We start from the raw sequence: 22,545 nt of genomic DNA, 5'->3' as shown, positions 1-22,545 counted from the left end.
TGATACTGCAAGAAGGTATTTTCTGAGGTCACAAATAAATATGTTTATATGAATTTATAATAAATGTTCGCTGAACGGACGGAATAGTTGATGGCCACTGCAATTAATCCTAATTGATTGTAATTATTTATATACATTTGCCTTTAACTGATTCGCTACATCTAATACAGTTTGTCTGATAAGATTAATATGTCCAGTCCAGTAGGTTTTTAAATATTTCCATACACGCATATCTATGTGTTTCTTTAATCATTTTGCTTTTGTATTGTTACTGTTGTTGCAAGTGTGAGCAGCTTCACTTAAATCACGGCGGTTACAAAAAAAACCAAACGGGTAACAATCGAGGGAACTTTAATGCTAGCACATTAAATTATCTGCACAGAACTGTACAGTAAGATGACGTTTTTTTTTCCTTTCTTTAGATTTTAGTAAAACTGGGAGTATTATGCAATATTTTCAAAACGACAAAGTACTGGCAAAAATCAGATATAAATAGACCTGAGGTTGTAGTGAGCTGCATAAAACACTTCAGATGTCCTCGTCGTGAGTCTGTATGTTTCTTTTGAACTGTGTTTACTGGGCTTTCTTCTTTTCCAGGCCTTTGACTTGTCCCTCCAGTCTGCTGATTCGGCTTTCCAGACCGCCTCCCGCCCCCCCGCAGCTGCTCGTGGCGACCCTAAACGCAGCACAGATGAGCACCAGCAGAGCCAGTCTCGCTGTAGTGACTTCAGTCGGGGCGGCGGGGTCAGCGACGATCCGTACGAACAGCCACAGCACCACGAGCGCTTTAATCAGCCAAAACGCTCGCCTTACGAGCCCCATGGTGACGCGCAGCAGCAAGGACAGCAGCCAGTAACCCATGAGAGCCAGCAAAGCCCACTTGGTCACAGCAGAGACGCCCTCTGGGGTGAAGTGAGGCACTGATATCGACTCTTTGAACAGGACACAGATAGAAAGGAAATGAAGACATGTTAACTGGGTGTAGCAGTTTTGGATATTCTTCTTTCAGACTAATGCAGTCTTAGTTAATAAAAAAAAAAATTGAAAGGTTGTGGATGATTGTTTCTGTACTGTCCTCAACTACAGGCTGACATGCTTGCATGGTAAAAAAAAAAAAACTGATTAATTTATAATATGCATTTATTTGCTCATCAGCTCTCAGACAATTCATTTAATTATTCATTTTTGGTAAAGATTGGTCGATTTCATTTAAAGCAGTATTTGAGAGCTTTTAATGCTCACAAGTGGCAAAGAATGAATTAGCATTTTCATTCGGACCAACGCTGACATTTTCAGAGGTCTGCGCGAGCAACAAGTGGTCAGGCAATGTGTTAATGTTAACATGAAACAAAGCTCATTTCGATGATTTAGAGACCATCATTTTTTGCACGGTGCGTTTTTCTCATCTGCAGGATGTTTTCATTCACTTGCACGCTGCATAAAAATCAATTTCAAAAACGCATAGGAGGGGTACCTTAAAATCTACACGGAATGATAACTAAAACTATATCAACATCCACACAAACAAAAGGTAATTTTATGTTTAGATAAGCTTTAAAGTCAAATGGATTCTAATCTGCTGTGAAAGACTGCTGTCTCAATTCAGAGGCTGCATTCGAAGGCTTCTTCAAACCCAGCGTCCCACAACTTCATGCCCCAGACTATATCAAGATTCACTGCACAGCAGACTTTGACAGAAAATTATACTTAATAATGTAAGTATTGGGTTTCAACTTAAATATTTAACAATACAAATGTTACCCCAAAAAAGCGTATGCTATTTATTACGTTAATGGACCAAGGTGAGCATACATTTAAAATTCTCTTAATGAAAATTAACCACAGTTATACTAAAATACCAAGGCTGTTGTAGCTTAACCATATTAACCACAAATTAAGCTTGGTTTTAGTTGAACCATCTTAAACCACAAATTAAGCTTGGTTTTACTTGAACCATGTTAACCGCAAATTAAGCTTGGTTTTACTTGAACCATGTTAACCACAAATTAAGCTTGGTTTTAGTTGAACCATCTTAAACCACAAATTAAGCTTGGTTTTAGTTGAACCATGTTAACCTCAAATTAAGCTTGGTTTTAGTTGAACCATCTTAAACCGCAAATTAAGCTTGGTTTTAGTTGAACCATGTTAACCGCAAATTAAGCTTGGTTTTAGTTGAACCGTCTTAAACCGCAAATTAAGCTTGTTTTTTAGTTTCTTAAACCGCAAATTAAGCTTGGTTTTAGTTGAACCATCTTAAACCGCAAATTAAGCTTGGTTTTAGTTGAACCATCTTAAACCGCAAATTAAGCTTGGTTTTAGTTGAACCATGTTAACCTCAAATTAAGCTTGGTTTTAGTTGAACCATCTTAAACCGCTAATTAAGCTTGGTTTTAGTTGAACCATCTTAAACCGCAAATTAAGCTTGGTTTTAGTTGAACCATGTTAACCACAAATTAAGCTTGGTTTTGCTAAACAATGTAAATGTAGTAATCAAATCATTTTTTTTTACTACAATAGCTAAAACAATTATTAAACTTTACATTTATCATCACTGTTGTGAAGAGAGTTGGGGATTAGGATCCACTAATATCCTGATGATTTCTTTATCTGGACCCATATGTTTCTAAGATGAAATACTACCTTTCTGTCTCCCCATTTTTTCCTAATACTATCATTCAGACATTCCTCACATACGTTAGTCATAACACCGCGGATATCTTTGAGAATATATATGCATATTTAAGTTAAACATTTTAGATGTAGATCTCTATGTGACCTTTACTCACCATTGACTCCAGTAGCTCTGAGAATCTCAGACACGTATACAGCAATGACGTTCAGTCCACTGGCAGCTCCTTCAGCAACAAACTCCAGCAACATTTCGACAAACTAAAGAAGTGAAACGAAGGAAAAGAAGCGATTAGATTCCAGAACGTGTCTATGTAACGCACATTGCTTTACTTCCAGAAGACTGTCTTTATCTGAACTCCACTCAGAGATCACTGGCCATAGCGAATCATTAACCAACACTGACTGACAGAATGACGCAATGCACATCTGATTTAATTATAGCAGTGTTTCGGGGTTCAGTACAAATTCTTTGTTGTATGTGACATGCTGTCGGTTGCGAAAATCATGTTTTTATTAATGCACTAACTAAAGCACAGCACTGTAACACAACAGTAAGGTATTTAGTAAGTGCAAGACAGCAAGGAAAACACTGGCAATTATAAAATGCAGAGTTAGAAAACAAAATGTGCAGAGTACACATTTACATGTTTTTTCTACATTTTTCTGATATTTTAATAAATCTGCTTTGTTTTAGTTTATTTTTTACAGCAAAACAAACAAAAAAAAAGTTTAGAAAATGTTATTCTTTAATTTTCATTATTATCTCAAGACATTTGTAACCCCACCCCCAAAATTAAATTATTTAATTACTATTTAGAAATATGTGTGTTTAAAGTATTGTGTTTAAATTGCACTATTATTAATATATATATATATATAATATATATATTTTTTTATTATTAAATAGGAATGGACAAAATAAATACCATGTTACTGACTCTAATAAAATATTTGCCTGATATTTTTTTATATATGTTACACTTCAGTGTAGCCCATATCAAACTCATGCATATTGTTGGGTATTTGCAGTTTACTGTAATAATATTACGTTTTAATGGTACCTCATTGTTCATCTCTTGATTTTTAATATAAAACCTGGGTCCTAAAGCAAAAGCTTAAATAACAATTAAGCTCAATCAAGTTTTAAGAGACATCCGTTCAGTTCGATGCCAGACACACAGAGCTTTACTTGTACTTGTCCGAAACATTATTTTTAAAGAGAACACTTGAGATGAAGACAAACGTACAGGTTCGCTAAGGATGTAGGATATAATATTTAATGGCATTTGTGCAAGAGAACATCACAACACAAATAGAGCAAAGCGTTTGTGTGTGTGTGTGTGTGTGTGTGTGTGTGCGCGCACGTGCAAGCAAAGCTGCCAGAACGACAGCTGGGCATTCAGCTTAACTTTATCACTCGCAGACATGCACTTGTGATCAAAAAGACACTCTCTATGGAGCAGGGTCACCTCATTTGTTGAAAGAAGATCACGAACGATCAGAAACGGCGTGCGCGACAAAAACAATCACTAAACAAAGCAGCACTGTTCGCCGTTCCGGGTGTGAGCCACCGAGCGCTCGCGCACCTGCTCTGGCGTCTTTCCTCAACGGCAGTTGTTCACACAGACGGTAACACACAAGGACGAGCTTGTGCGTGTCAAAACAAGTGCGCAAATCAGTCACGTTGGACCGCTCTGGCGCTTTTACTCGTTCTTACCATTGCAACGGAATAGATGTTCTCCGGACCGAACACCGAGTCAAGGTACAACACGGCATTCTGGGGCGAACAGAGGAGGGGGCGTGAGGGGCCATAAGCAGAGGAAATTAGGCCAAAGGATGAGTGAAGGGGAGGAAAGGGTTAAAAGAGGATTAACAAGTCCAGGGGCAACATGAGAGAAGGATAAAGGTGGGGAGAGAAATGTGAATACCACATACCACAAGTATAAGCATTCAGTAAGGAGTAAAAGAAGTGAGAAGTGTGTGTGTGTGTGTATATATATATATATATATATATATATATATATATATATATATATATATATATATATATATATATATATATATATGTGTGTGTGTGTGTGTGTGTCTTTGTTTTGCTTGAAGTCTCAAGCTGTTTCTCCTTATGCAAAAAAACAAAAGAACAATTGTAATCTCATCTTTCTCCTCTAGACTCTCAGTGTGCGCTCAGATTTACCAAAGCACTGGATCATGAGATCAAGATTTCAATTTCAACTCATGCATTCCTCATCAAACGTCACTTACACCCCGCCAACCTTGCTCTTTTGTCCGTTTTCGTTAGGAGAAACATCTGAGGCAAAGTCGACACTTTAATGAAAAACATCCAAGACCTGCGTAAAACTAGTAAACCAAGCAAGAGCAAACTCCGCTGGATATTTCCGAACAGACACGAGCAATGTATTCCTGTGGGAAGTCAAAAACAGAGATATTTTTACACATTAAAAAAAAAAAAAAAAAAAAATTACCTCAAGGCAAATCTCAATCGCATGGGTGCCAACAATAGACTCCAGGTATTTTCTCAACCCGTCCAGAGGCTCCAGAATAATAGAGCCGAAATCAAAAGAGCCAGATTTGAACTCCTCAGCGAACCCATGACACAAGACCGACCGGACCAGGAGCAAAAACCCAAAGAAGAGCAGCTTTCCCGAACTTCTCGAGGCAACGTCGCGAACGGACATCCTTAAAAACCCGGATCAACACGCGGCGCAAAAGACAGACCTGAGAAAATACTACAACTGACCGGTTTTATCTCGCGGTTCGTTTCATTGACCGTGAAAAGTTGCGCGAAGAAATTTCTGCCTCTTCGTGAGAAAACGAAACCTTGTTAATGGCCGAACAAAAGTACAGTTCCGTCTAAATCGCCTAACAAGAAAAAACAACTCGACAAACACAACCGTAGAGCACACTCTAAGCTCCTCGTGTATATAACAGCTAAAATTAAGTTCTCAAAAGACAGTCGCTTCAAGCACGCTCTCGCCAAGGGCACTTAAAAATAGCGCCTATGACTGTATATGGTATCGAACAACAAAGCGTTAAGTCGATAAAGAGAAAATAAGACGTTTCGTTTAGAAACGGTGCGATTCATTCAAAAATGCGTTTTAAAAAAGCGCAAAAGTCTTTCGTTTAGTGAGCGAGTGCCGGAACTCGGCGCGGGTTTGTGAGGATCTGTGGATGTTGAAGGCGTCTGAGGAGCTCAGTTAGGAAACGCTGGAAGACCTCAGGCGTACGGTTATGCCTCCGCCTCCCGCGTTCCTGCGCGAGGAAGCCGTTCACACGGTGCCCGCGAACGACGAGACGCGAGGTGTGTCGCGTTCACAGAAGCGCCCGAGGACCTGCACGCCCGGGCACGCGCTTCTCGCGTTCACTCACACGGCATTTTCATTTTAAATTTAATAAAAAGTCGCATAAACTCTGCTTGAACTGATCAGACCACAAACATACATAATGATATCGCTAGATTTTAAGTGTAATACAACATTGTTAATAATACCACCAATGCATAATTTAAAAATATTGCCCTTATTTTATTATTACCCCGTACTTGTATTATAATTACACTGTAACAAGGACACCTTAAATGAGTGTAAATCATATTAGTCATCATTAAATAATTTTTACTAGTCAGTGTTTTTTTTTTTTTTACTTTAAATTATGGAGGCAGATAAAAATCCTACCTCCATTAAATGAATAAACGTCATACATATTTGCCTATTATAATTATACCATTTTCAATTTAAAAACAATGTGTAAAAAAACACCTTTGCCGGTTTGACCCCCACATGGGTTGATTTATAAACTATCCACAATGAATAATGTGCTTAATCCAACCTAAATCCAGAAGAATATGCTATAAAAACTGTTCAAGTAAAATTAGACAACCTAAATTAAGCATAAAGAACCAACGTCGATACATTTCAATATTTTAATGGATTTCAATAAAGCAGTTACACAACCATCACTACAGGCATTCAAAAAAAAAAAAAAAAAAAAAGGAGACGGTACAAAAATTACAATACCAGCTGTTCAGCAAACTGAACGCAAATTAACTATTGCCTAGTCGACTAGGCAGTTTGTTTTCAGTGACAGGTTCACATTAACTCTGGCTTGTAAATGTAAAGTTGAGGTGGAATGGGAGATCTGGTCGAGGCAGTATTAATTTAAAAGATGTCAGCGAACATTCGGGACACTCCTGGAAGCCAAGAAGCAGCATTTGTTGTGAGAAATGTTGGCTAGGACTAACCTGTGGAACGTGACTTTGGTTAGTTCTGCTAAACCGGCGCCGGGACATGCTTTTGTAGAGAAAAACAAGTGGAATGTTAAACTGTCGATGTTCGCCCCCCCACCTCCGAACAAAACGCTGAGGGACTGGGCCAAACAGATGCAGGTGCCGTCAGTCACGAGTCTCATCCGATGTAGATGCGATGGAAATCGTTGGCACCGAACGCGGCGTTGCACTTTGGGCACTTTCTCTGACGGGTGTCGTAGCGCGTCTTCACGCACTCGAAGCAGAAGACGTGGAAGCACTTCGTCAGAACGGCGTCCTTTACGCGTGAGTTGCAGCACGGACACGTCAACCGGGCCTGTGAAACATACAAAAAACAAGCTCCTTTAAAGACGCGAACGCAGAGCTCTTTTTGTACCTCTCCGTACAACCGCGTGACGCGAATGACCTTGTAGTCATTTATTTCTTCGTTCAGGATCTCATCTCCGTTTCGGATGTTCTCCGCGGGCTTCTTGGCCTTCTCTATCTTCCTGCGGAGTTTGGATATGTCCTCCTACGAGGTAAAAGAAACAGCAGGTCAAACGAAAGCTGCACTAAATATACATGTTTACCCCCATTCACAGGGTATATCGCTTTTTAATAACAGATGACCAACAGTATCATTAAACTACCTTCATATTATTAATTACTATTTTTCCGGTGCTGATTTAAGGAAATAGCGACTGTTGTGCTCTACAACCTTAATTTTATTACAAAATATGATACATTTTGTAGCATTTTGCCATTTGTAATGCAAAGACGTCTTGTATTATGCTTCAAAAATTGCCACAAAGACACGATTCATATCTTCCTTTGAGCCAGGTCACAAGCAGTTGTTCAATTCTCATATTTTGGAGGAACCCCCCTCCGTTCCTTTGCATATCGTAAGCAGATTGCAATCGGAAAACTTATTTTTGTCTTTAAAACCGAAGCGCTCAACGTTTAGCCACTCCGTTTTGATAAGTGCATTCAATCTGATACAAAAACGCATTCACATAGATGGATATTAGCCGTTTTATAATATCTTTGAAAGCGGTATCGTCGAATAAAGCGCATTATTAAGTCAAATCAGCATTTTTAGTGGACGAACGGTTCGTCTTCAGGTACGCACCTGGGCCCGTCGGGCATTGAAAGACTCCTTTTCTCGAGAAATGCTGTTCTCAACCACCTCCTCTCTGACCGCACCTAACCTCTGCTGCACCCCTTCCAGCTGAGTGCGCACCTCCTCCGAGAGCAGCACCGACTCCTGCGCCTAAAACGCAATCAAGAGAGAGGATTAACTGCTGCTTTCCTCCGCGTAGTATTTTCGATGTTGCAAGCACGCAATCTCGGAGCTCGTACAAGAAGCTGCGAAAAGAAACAACACTACTTGCGAGGACTTTTGTATATGCATAATTAATTGCATAACGTTGCTGTATAATGGTTGCCTGCTGAAACAGAAATGTATACATCTTTATTAAGAGTAAATATATAAGGCGAGTTTGTCTTTACTGTACACATTAAATGTGATTCACTGTCGCTAGGTTCATGAAAAATCACTACTTTACGCAGGCTGTGCGCAGTTTACTATTTATTGACCGTTTTGAAACTTATATAGCACCTAGATCTCAATTGTCGTGAAAAAAAGCCAGGAAATTGCAGATTTGACAATATGGGATTTTTAAGCACCTTGTACGAACCCTGCAAACCGCATATATGTGCGTTCATCTCAAACGGGAGATTACCTTGCGTTTATTCATCTCTAGAGCCTGTGTGCGGAGCCCCAGCTCCCTCTCGGCAGCGCTGATGGTGCCCTGCAGGAGGCGCTCTTTCTCCTCTAGCTTCCGAACCACCTGCAGCTGAGCATCCACCTTGCAGACAGACACAAAACACATCTTACATACCCTTCAGCTGCAACCCGGACCTGCAAAGTCCCATGCAGCTTTCCAAAACAATTACGCAGAGATCATACAAACAATTCGGCGTATTCCAATGAATCGCTCAAAGATGAAAACGCCGCAAAACTCACCTGTGTTTTGAGGGTGAGCAACTGGTCAGCGAGCTCCTCTTTCTCTTCCTTGAGGAGCTTATGGATCTGGTTGGATTTGATGCGCTCGCTCATGAGTTTGAAGTTGGCGTCATCTTTCTCTCTGAGCTGCTGCATCAGACGGATGTTCTGCTCCTGCATGTCCTCAAACGCCTGGCCAGTAACATCCATCTCACTCAGCAGAGCATCTTCCTCCTGGGAAAGAGAGAGAGAGAGAGTGATCAAGTTTTCCGACACAACGTTTGTCATCCATTACTCAGTCAAGCGTAGCTTTACCTGCTTGGCCAGAGAGAGTTTCTTATTGAGTGTATCGATCTGCTCCTCCACCGAGCGGATCTTTCTCAGGGCTTCTTCGTCGGCCATCTTTTTCCCTTCCCTCCTCTCCCTCTCCTCCAGCTCTCGCACCCGCTGACGGAGCTCCTCGGCCTGCGCAAACACACCCGCATAAGTTTATGGCTGTCGATAAATTAATAATCCACCGATAGCTTCTTAAACTAATCTCATATTCGAAAATGTTGTGCCTGCAAATTGAGCTCTATATGGTTTCTACCTCCGACTTTGCCTTCTTCTCGGCAGCCATCAGTTGTACTTTATCTCTCTGTTCTTTCGGTGCCGAGCGGTACATATCCAACAGCAGCTTCATCTCCCTCTGGGACTCTTGGGCTTTCCTGTATCATAATCACATCATTACCATCAGCGTCCTTGTTATCATTATTAGAACTTCCCACAGTCATTTTCACCATTGTCATCAACATATCAAGCAGAATGACTTACTTTAGATCCCCCCGCACTATTTTCAGCTGCTCCATCTCTTTGCGTTTGGGTCCTCCAATCACAGCGCAGCGTTCAGCTGCTAGGTCTTCTGATTGGCTGCTGCTGGTGCTGGCTTTCTCTCGCTCTTCTTTCACCGCTACACCTCCAGTACTCCCACGTGTCACCCTCTCTCTTTCTCTCTGCTCCTTCTCTTTCTCTTTATCCTTCTCCTTTTCTTTTTCTCTCTCTTTCTCTTTGTCCTCCTCTTTCACTACAGTCTCTGCGTCTGTACCCGGTTCAGTCTTTACTGTTACACCTGAAGAGAAAGATGTGGTGACAAGCGATTAAGCACATCTAAAAGTCTTTATTAACATTATTAACGTGTGTGTATATTTGTTATTTATTATTATAAATACACACGTATTTCAGAAAAATGTAGATCTTATATTACATTTATTTTTCTATAATATAAATATGCACACGTAAATATGTTCTGAATATATACTGTATGTACGTGTATTAATAATAAATATACACAGTACACGTGTTAACAAAAACTTTAAATATATTTTTGTTTTATTTTTTACAAACATGAAAATATTTTCCAAAGGGTCATTTTCATAAGAAAATAAAAATCGGGGGGAAAAAAAGTTTAAACGTCTCTAGTCTTTGACCCATTTTAGGGTTTGAATGATTTGACTAAGGTTTACTTCACAAAAATCTACTTTTATTAATAAAATAAAAATCTGTGGATCAGTGGAAAGCTTTAGGTTCAAAAGGCGGATTCGATTGCGTCAAAAACGACTACAGCACATATTTTACAATCGTCTTTTGCAGACAATCTTTTCTATTTCCACTTTCATTTTTAAACTTTCAGACATTAAAAACATCAAGTAAGTTTGTCAATAAATACACAAGCTGCTGGTTTCAGAGTGAGGCGCAGCGTTGCATTTACCAGCGTGCAAATGAACACAGCGCCACACTAAACTCTATATACCTAAATCATAGCCTTTGCTATCTGACCACCGCATTAAGCCATATCAAGATTGTCTGGCTGTTTAGAAAAGTTAAAAACCTCCTCTGGCCAAGCAGCGCTATTTGAGTTGCACACATCCTTAACGCAAATGGCGCAGTACAAAACATCTCGGCGAACACTATCAGGTAAAGATGAGAAGTGAGTGTACCAGCGGTGCTGGGTGTGATGGAGACGCTGTCTGGCTCCGTCTTCACAGTAACGTCACCCGTCGGGGCAGGTGTGTGCGGAGAGGCGGTCTCTTCCTTCACATCCATCTCTGTGCTGGACTGTGATTGGACAGCAGCATTCCCTTTGGCAGCACGCAGCTATAAAAGAGGACAGAAACCTCAGAAACCGCTTATTTCTTTTTAATAAAACATGCCAGAGTCGGTACGCTTGCGCTCTAACCTGGTTGAGCTCTTGCTGAGCCTCTCTCAGCCGGAGTTTATATTTAACCACCTCTCCCTTCAGCTGCTGGTTGTGAGTCTGCAGTGTACTGATCAGATGTCTCATCTCGCGGTTTATCGGGCCTGAGAACGAAGCAGTGAGTACTACAGAGTCAATTTAAAAGCTGATCTCAGCTAAACGAGACCAAAGTCATTAGTGATGCTCGATCGTGAATTTTCACGGCCGATGCCGATATTTTAAAATCAAACTGGACGATTGCGATTTCCGAGAAACAAGAAAGAGTGAAAGTATGCATGAACATCATGTTTATTTGGCATTTAACAGGACAAACTGTCTTTTGGCTATTGCAAACAATAACTGATGCTACAGCATGTGCTTTTCTAATCAAATAAAGTCAAATCATCCTGCACAGAACTGACATTTACTTCTTGCTTTTCAAAAGTGCATGCAAGTCCTTCCGTTCAAGCCTGCGCAGGGTGCGGACAGATACACTCGCGCAACTTCAGCAAGTGCGAGAAAGCGGGCTCGTTCTTGCCGATCACGCATTTTAAGCAAAAACCACCCAGATTCGATTTATTTCATCCATAAAAATCATTATGAAGAGAGCAGAGGTTTACCTGCTTGTTCATTAGCAGCTAGTGTCTGTTCAAATTCGATCCTGAGCATCTCGTACTCCTTGCGCACCTGCGCTAACGTGTCTTCCAGCTGAATCACTTCAGTTCGGACCTTGCGCTGCAAGGACACCTCATCATTCTGAAATAAACGCACGTAAATGATCATCGGCCTCGTGCTTTAATGACATCCATCAACGGCGTGCAATCAACCAACCTGTACATGAGCCTCCATCATCTAGCATCACCGATTTCACTGTTTATTCACTTTATCACTCTACGTACCTCCATGTGGTCCAGCTGGCGCAGACGGGCGGTCCTGGTCGTGTTGAGGCGAGCTTTGGTCTCGTCCAGTTGAGATTTCAGGACCAGTGATTCATTATAAAGAACAGAGAACTGAGACTGAAGGCAGCGATACTCAGCGCTCTCTCTGGCCACCTCCTCAGCCCTGGACAACAGCTCCACCTGACAGAGACGAGAACGTCTTATTCATTTATTTATGATTTAATGCCACATCAGCAACAGTGGCTACATTCACGGCATTTCAATTCCATGGCAAGGGTTAGTTCACCCCAAAAAGTTTAGATGATTAAAATAAATAAGAATTGCTCACACTCAACCCGTAAAACCTCCGTTAAGATATTTTTGAGAGCTATCTGACCCTCCATACACAGCAATACAACTGAAATGATCCAGGTTCAGAAACGTAGTAAATACATCGGAAAACAGGATGTGACATCAGTGACTTAACTTCAGTTTTGAAGCTCTATGGAAAAAAAAAAAAAAAAAAAATACTCAACTATTCTTCTCCCCGAGTTATGTCTTCCGTCATTTTAAAGAGTATCGCAACGCAACGCACACTTCAACGTATTTGACGTTGTTTACGCCCTAGGCAAAAACGCTCATGAACATAATTTTTTGATGCCTAGTGTGCGTATGCATAACAATACTATCAAAAATGGCAATAGTCAGGAGAGAAGAATGGTTTGAGTAAATTGTGTTATTAATGTTGTCTTTCCACAAAAAACTGTATTCTCGTAACGTTGCAAAACTGAAGTTGGGCCACTGACTTTTACTCATGTATTTACTACCTTTCTGGGTCTGGAAACATAGACAGTTAGCTCTCAGATCTCAAAATGTTATTCATATATATATAAATATATTCAGCATAATTACTCCAGTCTTTAGTGTCACATGATTCTTTAGAAATCCTCTAATGTGCTGATTTGAAGAAACAATGTTATCAACGGGTTACTTGATAGCTTGATATGAAAACCATGATAGCTTTCTTTCAGGATTAATTGAAGAATAGAAAGTTAAAAAAAGGATTTATTTGAAAAAGTTTAAAAATATAAAAAAATATGTGAATACATAATCTTACTGACACCAAACATACATTTTTGTACAGTTTATTTGACTTAATATTATGGTCTAAGAATGTTTAAAAAACATAAAACACAGAAACCTGCGATTTCTGCGATTGCGGCTACCACACAATTTTTCTTATTCATTTCCTATTATTTTCATTAAACAATTTCCATTTCACGTTCATTTTTAATCATCCTTTGTCATTACTACTCAACGATTATTTCTGACTACAGGAATTCCACTAATTCCTGATGAGCGCTTTAGTCTAACAAGTTAATGGTGTATGTAGTCTCCGAGGTTTACCTTCATGTTATTGTTCTCCTGGTAAACCGTCTGCAGATCCTGCTGAAGCTTCTGGAGCTCACTGAGCCGATTCTCCGCCAGCTCCCTGTTCTCCTCCAACTCACTGTTCATCTCCTCAAACTAACAAGAGACGGGAAAGGACGGTATATTATTATGGTATATTGTGCAACAATGTTAAGACATTGTACAGGTAACCTAATATGTCAAGCAAAATATTCTAAAAAAATAATTTAGCCAAGGATCTACCAAGGATCTTTTTGAGCAGGCTAGCAAATATTAAAGATACACTAACATTATTATTCATAGGTTTGTGGCAAAGATATTTAATTTTTTATTTGTTGCCAGAAATTAACTTTTCTGATCAAGAAAGATGCACAAAATTGCTTGGAAGAGACAAGACGGACACTTTTTACTGTGTTTTTAATCAAATAAACAAAGCTTTGGTGATCTTAAGACACTTCCTTCAAAAACAATTAAAAACCTAAAGGATTTATCCGTGTCAAAATAGCTTATTGTTTCATATTTACAGTGAACTTCATTCACACCAAGAGCAAATATTCACAATAAATGTTTATATGCGTTGTCATTTACCTTTCTTTTGTTAATCGTGATGGTTCCACATACACTGCTTGCTTCGCCATACACCTTATAACCTTTACTGTTCACCTGGTTATGATGGAAGAGCACAATATCGATTATGACGCATTATAAAACCAATCTATAAATATTGCTATTACAAATAAGTTCAACCTCAACAGCATCTTGATCGCAGTGACTTTATCCAAAAATCCATTGTCATTCGCTATCAGTGAACCAGATACTTGGAACAGAAAAAAATATAGCATTGGAACTCTGTTCAGTCCCTCAGTTGTTGATTGGATGGAGGGAAATCTTAACGCAAGATTACAACTGATTGCATGAAAAAGGTGGAGTTTAAAAAAAACAACAACAATTTCTGAAAATAGGCTCATTTTCCAACTCCCCTAGAGTTAAACAATTGATGATTACCATTTTTTAATCCATTTAGTCAGTCATCTGGTTTGGCGAAGAATTTTTAGCATAGCTTAGCATAGATCTCTGAATCTGATTAGACCGTTAGCATCTCGCTCAAAAATAACCAAAGTGTTTTTTACTTTTTTTTTTTAATTTGCCGTCTGTCTTAGTAAACAATGTAATAACAGAATAATCAAGTTATAAATAGAAAAAACATTAAAACATTTTGGTTATTTTTGAGCGAGATGCTAATGGTCTAATCAGATTCAATGATCCATGCTAAGCTACAGCTAAAAGTGCTATCTCCAGACCCGAGATCGACCGAATTAATTAAAAATGCTATAACTTTAACTCTAAGTGAGTTGGGAAATGAGCCAAGTGGTCTGTTCCTTTAAGTGGCCAAAATTATGTCTAAATGAATACTGGTTAAAAGCAGGACAGAAAATAGCCTATTACTTCTAAACGATTATGTTTTTAAATCTTGATAACATAGCAAAGGAGTTTTCACTTTATGACGTAAACAGGATTTCAAGTTGACTCTTGTATGTCAAAACCACTCACCCTTTCCAGCACCTCCACAAGGTGTGCGTTGAGCCGGTTCTCCCTCCGTCTGATCTTCTCCATGTCCCACTGCAGCTCCTCGATGAGAAGCTGCAGCTCACTGATCCTGTTATCAGCCCGATTCGCCGCGCGGCCCAGCGGACGAGACTGAGCACACATACACAGTGAGCACTCGATACGACGCCGTTAACAGATAAACACGTCGACAAATCAACCACCAACCTCGCTGGTCATGTGACCGTGCTTCTGCTGGAGGCTGTCGGTCAGCTGACGGAGACGCTCGTTCTCATTGGTCAGGAGAGTGTTGAGGCGGACCGCGACGTCCCAGAGACTGCCATCTGAAGGAAGTCAAAACAACGTGCACCTCAGAAAGCTGAATTAACGGAAGGTTCAAACTGGTTTGTGATTGGATTTTTTTGATAAATCGTTTGTCTCGCCTGTTCCAGACTCCACATCTTTCTTCAGCTGGTCTACCGTATTCTTCAAGTTCTCGTAGATTTCTACCACGCGTCTGGCCTGTTTGCAGCTCGACTCCAACCGCTCCTGCAGCTCTGCGTCGATCTCCTCACTGCTGCTGCTGGCCAACATGGCCAGAAAAGAGCTCGCTCCCTCCCCCTGTTGACCTGTGTGAAACATTATGTATAAATACTATTACGATCAAGTAGATGCATTCAATCTGCTGGTTACCATACTGTTATTTTGCACACAAATTAATATTGTACACTTGCAAATACAGATGTTCATAGTCTATACTTCTATATCTATGCGTCGTATATATTTAATCAAAAACATTTAACACAAATTAATCATTTGATGAAGTTTGACTTGAAGGTCATCTGTGTGCTAAGGGTACAGTGAAGCAGTGATGCCAGGGTACAAAAAGCCTATAAATGACAATTCTGTCATTATTTACTGACCCTCGATTGGTTCCAAACCTGTATGAATTTCTTTGTTCTGCCAAACACAGAGGAAGATATTTCGAAAAAGGTTTGTAACCAGGCTGTTTGGGTCACCATTGATATACATGGTAAGTTTTTTTTCCTACTATGGACGTCAGTGGTGACCCAAAACAGCCTGGTTACAAACTTTTTATAAATATCTTCCTCTGTATTCGGCAGAACAAAGAAACTCATACAGGTTTGTAGGGCTGGGCGGTATGACGGTATATATCGTTACGCGGAATGAAATGTGTACCGTAAAAGATTTTTTTATTCCGTATACCGCGAAATGTAAATAAGTGGGCGTGGCCAACATACGCGCAGCACGCGTGAGGCTGAGACCGGTCAAACCGCTGAATGCAAGACTGAAGGATACGCTGGGAGGTTGTGAAACATGGAAAAGGAGAAACGAACAGAGAACTCGTCATTAAAAGAGGTGCAACGTCTGTTGTGTGGACTTGGTTCTGGTTTGCAAAATCTGATAACGAGCAGAAAACGTGATTTGCTAACTGTGTCATGCTAATGTACTCCCTAGCAGCGTAGCACAAGCAATCTGTTTTACCACCTTAAAAAAAAAAAAAACACCCACCACAAAGCTAAAAGATGCAAGCAAGCGGCCCGTAAGCCAAAAAGAAAAATTTACCTCAGGTTTAAACCACTTTGTCTTTTACCAAAGCCGTGCCGTATGGAAAAAGCTCAAAACGATGGAAAGAAATAACCCATGCAATTACGATGCTTATTTGCAAAGACATGTCCACCAGTTTACACTGTGGAAAAGAAGGGTTTTCGAGACCTAATCAAAACCCTTGATCCGCGCTATGTAATGCCGAGCCGCAAGCACTTTAGCAAAGTTGCGTTGCCAACAACGTACAGAGAATGCCGACTGAGAATTGAACAGGAGCTCAGTAATGTTGAATACTTTTATTACTTTTAATGTTGAATACTTTTTTTACTTCATATTTTCAACAAGAAGTGATCACTTTCAATTTTTTCATAAAAGAATTGTAATTGTTTATATTTTGTATTTTTGAAGGAAAAAACTTTGATATTTCCTTAAAGTGTTTACATATTTATATTTTCATATTTAAGTTTTCTTTTCCTGTTATTTACTTGAGATATATTTTATATCTGTGAGATGTTACTTTAGAAAAATTTGTCCACATCATATTTTGTTTACTATATTTATATTAGTAAATATATTTATATTTAAGGTTCTTAAATATATCTATATTTAAGGTTAAAAATAAAATACAAAATAAAGATCAAGTCCTTTTCTTTTCTTAAATATTCAAACTTATTTATTATATAAGGCCCTTTTGTACATTTTTTGGAATAACTACCCATTTAAAAACTATATCGTGAAAGATATCGTTACCGTGAAATAAAATTTTCATACCGTGAAATAAAATTTTGGTCATACCGCCCAGCCCTACAGGTTTGGAACTACTCGAGGGTGAGCAAATAATGACAGAAATTTCATTTCTGGATGAACTATTCATTTAATGGAAAAAGTCTGAAACAACCAGGACTCTTTCTAGATCTAGCCTCCTGACCAAACTGAGCAACCCGAGTAGGGCTTTGGTGACCAAGAACCTGATGGTCACTCTAGTTGAGCTCCATGATCATACGTGCAGAGAGAAGTCAATCTACAGAAGGAAGGATCTAAAGACCTCAACCTTCTCCTCAGTTAAGACAATTTACAAACAAAAGCACCTAAAGGACCATCAGGACGAAGCTCAATTCTAGGCATTATGTTTGAATGAATGTTTTTAGTGGCTAGGACTGCAAACAGCAAAATATAGAGGTAACCAGTCCAGAGCATTCAGAAACTCAGACTGGGCAGAAGGTTCACTTATAGACAACTCTGTCATTAAAAGTTGCAGTAGTAGGAGAAGCCAATGAATGTAATAATTTTCATATATAATAGATTACTTCCACCCTAGAGTGAGCAGAAACATTCATTGCTTTCGTGGATGTCTGCTGTTTGGGAACGGACATTTATTTTATTAAATTATAGCCTTTTAAAGTTTATTAATCACAGTAAACCATGGTTCCAGTTTTTATGTCCCAAAATATCTCAAAATAGTAATTTACACTTCTGTTATTAGAAGATACTGTACTGATCTCTGATTAAGGCAATTATGACATTTAATATATGACATTAGGTTGAGACATTAAGCAATTTTTTTCCCCAAAATAGCAAGAAAGCTCCTGACAGATTAATTCAACCCATTCAACAGTTTTGGGTACCTCTGTCTTTCGCTCTCTCCTGGTTTGAGTCTCCATCCGGTTCCGGCGTTCCAGGTTTTATGCTCCGTCCTTCAGGAGGCTGGCTTTCGACAGGCTCGCTCCCTGATTGGTCGTAGCGACGCACAATTAACCGAACATTTTCGTCGAACTGGAAGAGAAAGGCGGAATAAAAATCGAAATTTAAAAATGGCTGCATTCGAGAGAAATGCATCATCAAATGATAAAAACTGCAAATAAAAAGACAATATTACCTGGTTCCAGTATCTGTTCAAAATCAACAAACTCGCATCATCCGTCGCCTGACGAGTCTCCAACCTCTCAACTATCTCTCTCAGTTCATCCTCTATTACCTAGAGCAACACAACAACTACAGTCAATGTCTGCATGTCTACATGTATTTATGTGTCTGTGTCACTGTTTCCAGCAACCTTTTCAGTGGAAAATTACATTGTATAACAATAATAGTTTAGTGAAACATTATATACGCCATTCAAAAGATTGAGCTTAATCAGATTTTTGAAAAGGAAGTATCTAAAACTCATGAAGGCTACAATTATTTTATCAAAAAAATACACTATAACTAGTAATAGAAAATATCTAAAATATAGTGTGTACACACACACTATATATATATATATATATATATATATATATATATATATATACATATACATATATATATACATATACATATACATATATATACATATACATACATATACATATACATATATACATATACATATATATATATATATATATACATATACATATATACATATATGTATATATATATATATATATGTATATATATATATATATATATATATATATATATATATATATATATATATATACACACACACACACATACATATAAACACACACTATTTTAAAACAATTGTTATCTGGTTGCTAAAATTTTCAGCATCATTATTCCAGTTTTGATCCTTTAGAAATTTGCTGTTAAAGAAATATTTCTTACTATTATCAATGCTACAAAACGTCGTTTTAGGATCCGTTGATTAATAGAATTTTCAAAAGATTCAAATCATTTATTCAAAAAGTTAATATTTTGCAACACTCTACATAAAATATAAAGATCTTCATCTACCTGTCTTTGGTCGAGGGCCTCTCCCAACTTCCTGTTTTTTATCTGCAGAGCCTTAATATCTTGTTCTTCCTGCAAGAATGAAATACAGAGGCAATGGGGAAAAAAAACAAACAATGAGCCAAGATTTGAGATACACAATATACAACAACACCGCACACTTGTATAACAGAGAAATTGAAACGACCGACACAGACAGGCTCTGGACAAAAAAAACAGAATGCTCGAATCAAACATGAAGGTCCCAGAAAGCATCTGACCTGGTTGGAGCCTCCTCCCAGTTTGATGACGGTTTCCACAGCGGTGCTTCCTCCGGATGCAGTGCTCATACCCTCTCCATCCTCAGCGCTCTTCTTCTTCTCTGGAGGAGCGCCGAGGGTGGCAGAGCTGCTCGGGTCGCTGGGGCGCTTCTGACCTGACATCACACCGGCGACTGGACCTCGCTGTGGAGCAAACACCATCACAGTCAGACATGTGTCCAAATAAATCACCTTTTCACAGTCGATGTAAAAAAAAAAAAAGATATGATTTAAAACAGGTTTAAGTTTGCATTTACATTTAGCAGGCGCTTTAGCGATGTACAAATGGAGATAAGCTAAGTCTCAGTCAGCCTAACGCAGTACACGTGGCAAGGTTTGTTTTTGAATTTTATAATAAACAGAAATAAAACGAATGGATAGAATAGAAAAGGAATACAGAAAGCGTGTGTTAGAGGTCTTTAAAAAACAAAACGGTTGTAAATTTTATAAAAATATTTAAAGCAAACAGAATAGAAAAGGCTAGCGTTTAGAGAGTAATTTAGAAAACAAATAAAGTGTTTTTAAATTTAAAAAATATTATAATAAAGAGAGCTAGAGTTAAAGAGTCAAATAAAGGATGGAAGAGATGTGTTTTAGCCATTTCTTAAAGATAAAAACGCTGACTAATAAAATAATAATACTAATAGTTGCTGTTGTTTCTTTATTATTACTGTAATTACATAACAATAACAGTAACAATATTTTGAACACTCAAGTTATACTAATATTTACGTTTAAAGAGAGGGAGCTACACATTTAGTTTTAGCTATAGTTTAGTTTTATCTATATACTGTATATAATAGCAATATAACAAAGTTTTTATTAGTAGCAGTGGTAGTAGAATTAAAATAAACTAAACTAAAACGGTAAACCTAAACTGATTAATACAAAAGTACTAGTAGCACGATATGCTCATATCATATATAGTATCTGATCAATATCATGGTGATATCATGATACCGTAATAAATACCATGGTACTTAAAAGGTATACATATTATCTCAAAAACAGAATGATGTTTTATTGTTAGGGGACACGTTAACACAGAGAGACGTAGCCGTCGTTAATACATTATACAATTACGCAAATGTGACTAAATGTATTTGTCGTTAAACTGCGTCGAAACCGGTGTAATCCCGAGCACAACACCGATCTACGGAAACACCCAGGTCTGCCGCCTCTCCGCGCTGAAATTCGCTGCGGACCCATTAATAACGCTCTAACTAAGTAGGTTTCGCACCCGTGTTGATTTCTTACCTAAATTTGATTTCCACTGGCAGTGAAATGGTTTTGAGGATGTAGCTGCAGCGCTTCATCCAGCGGCCGAGCCTCCGCCGGAAACACAGCGCTGCTTCTCTTGCGCGGCTGAAGCGCTGCCACAGACCTGCAGCGCCGCCCCACGGCCGAGGGACTAACTACAGCTCCGCGGCTCGGATTAACCTCTTTAACAAGCTCGTTTATTTTGTAGCCTAAATAAATGCTGTCTCTTTATTGAATGGTTTATTTGTTAGAGACAGATACAATAAACACTGATGAAATAACAGTCACCCCATATTATCGACACTAGGAGGACTTTTATAAGTTACAGTTACAAAAACAAAATTACTATATAAGCAGCCTACACTAAACATGACTTCAAGTGCTTTCTGTGTTATATTCATTACCTTTCCACAAAAACATTAAACTAAGCATTAAGTATATAAACCAATATATTAGAATGATTTCTGGTTATGTGACACTGAAAACTGGATTAATGATGCTGATAACGTAGGCCTCACTTTCTCTCTCTCTCTCTCTCTCTATATATATATATAAAATCATGTTTTTTTATATTAAATTGATTAGTGCATTTCAGCTAATCAATTTAAAAACACTATAATTTCAACAAACTACAAATAAATTGACAAATATTGTTTTTAGTAAATGACCGAATTAGTGCTTTTTGTAGATTAACAGCCTTTGTGTTCATTGTGTGTGTGTGTGTGCGTGCTAGTTTGACCTACATTATGACACCAAAAATGGCTTCACAATGTAAGAAAATCTCACTTTACCTACATTGAGACGGTCCATGTAATTTAAACAGCTAAATGAAACACGAAACCTTTACTGAAAATGTAAACTAGCAGAAAGGTTTCCTGGACTGGGTGATAGACAATATTAATAGCGTAGTATAAAAAGCTATAAAAAAAAAGTTAATAGAAACTCCTGGTAATGTGTGGGTACCATCATTTGTGTGTGTGTGTGTGTGTATTTTGGCTCTAATACTTACTTCGTTGCAGTTTATTACGTGTCACTCTCTGTGCACGAACTACTATTTGGACTCTGTCCTTCAATGTGCATTTGATACTCTTACCTTTGAATACAGAGTTCATGTTGTGACACCCCCCTGAGTTTTGTTCTCTTGGTTCAAAGTATCTGTGCATCAGCGCACGTCTTTGTCTTCATCGTGCAGCAAGTTTATCAAAAGGCCCGACTGCCCTTTTATCAGACCACGTCTTGTCTGTCTGCCAGAATGATTTCATCAACCGCTGTTGATGTAATTCTCCGGCACTCACTTTCCGTGTTTGTGAACGATGTCGATGACAGTCAGACAAGTTTGTTAAGCACACTCATCCAGTGCACGCACACACACACACACACACACACACACACACACACAGTGTAGAGAGTGTACAGAGAGAGCAACGGGTATGGTGCTTTACATTTACATGTTTTACATAAAATGCAACATCTGAGGGTGTTATTCTACTGAAAATGTTTATGAGGGTATGTGTGCGAGTTAAAAAAACACAGCATGCATGCTATGGTTTAAAAGCACTGACTGAATGATAGATTGTTCACTACCTCTGCACACCCAGACACAGTTAATAGTACACCCCGGGTCAGTCTTACACATCCGTTGGCCTTGTATTATGTCAGGATCTACAATAGCACTTTTCCCCCACATTCATTAGCCTATGCATTGTATCCCACGTAAAATCATATTGCATATCGCATTG

General features: G+C 38.7%; 2 protein-coding genes across 4 annotated transcripts; both read right to left on the bottom strand.

Moving 5' to 3' along the window:
• Nucleotides 1-334: 334 nt before the first annotated feature.
• si:dkey-74k8.3 (transmembrane protein 109) lies at nt 335-6,108 on the bottom strand. 2 transcript variants are annotated; one of them, XM_043257760.1, is made up of 4 exons: nt 5,115-6,108; nt 4,349-4,408; nt 2,787-2,889; nt 335-932 (listed from the first exon to the last, which is right to left on the bottom strand). In XM_043257760.1, the coding sequence occupies exons 1-4, from the start codon at nt 5,325-5,327 to the stop codon at nt 574-576; spliced, it is 735 nt and encodes a 244-aa protein (XP_043113695.1). In that variant the 5' UTR covers nt 5,328-6,108; the 3' UTR covers nt 335-573. The 2 variants fall into 2 exon arrangements, with proteins under 2 accessions (XP_043113695.1, XP_043113696.1); XM_043257761.1 differs by lacking the exon at nt 4,349-4,408 and having other exon boundaries at nt 5,115-6,087.
• A 449-nt stretch (nt 6,109-6,557) lies between these two features.
• Nucleotides 6,558-20,960, bottom strand: LOC122358019 (E3 ubiquitin-protein ligase BRE1A-like). 2 transcript variants are annotated; one of them, XM_043257744.1, is made up of 22 exons: nt 20,804-20,960; nt 19,508-19,690; nt 19,251-19,319; nt 18,388-18,486; nt 18,137-18,284; nt 15,386-15,571; nt 15,171-15,286; nt 14,949-15,095; nt 13,986-14,060; nt 13,395-13,514; nt 12,009-12,188; nt 11,730-11,865; nt 11,113-11,255; nt 10,874-11,030; nt 9,711-10,005; nt 9,487-9,604; nt 9,213-9,362; nt 8,919-9,131; nt 8,635-8,760; nt 8,022-8,162; nt 7,320-7,424; nt 6,558-7,229 (listed from the first exon to the last, which is right to left on the bottom strand). In XM_043257744.1, the coding sequence occupies exons 2-22, from the start codon at nt 19,667-19,669 to the stop codon at nt 7,053-7,055; spliced, it is 3,063 nt and encodes a 1,020-aa protein (XP_043113679.1). In that variant the 5' UTR covers nt 19,670-19,690; nt 20,804-20,960; the 3' UTR covers nt 6,558-7,052. The 2 variants fall into 2 exon arrangements, with proteins under 2 accessions (XP_043113679.1, XP_043113681.1); XM_043257746.1 differs by having other exon boundaries at nt 11,113-11,234.
• Nucleotides 20,961-22,545: the final 1,585 nt, after the last annotated feature.

The sequence above is a fragment of the Puntigrus tetrazona genome, chromosome 14 (genome assembly GCF_018831695.1).
Source record: "Puntigrus tetrazona isolate hp1 chromosome 14, ASM1883169v1, whole genome shotgun sequence".
Taxonomy (NCBI): domain Eukaryota; kingdom Metazoa; phylum Chordata; class Actinopteri; order Cypriniformes; family Cyprinidae; genus Puntigrus; species Puntigrus tetrazona.
This window is presented reverse-complemented; position numbering and strand designations above follow the sequence as displayed.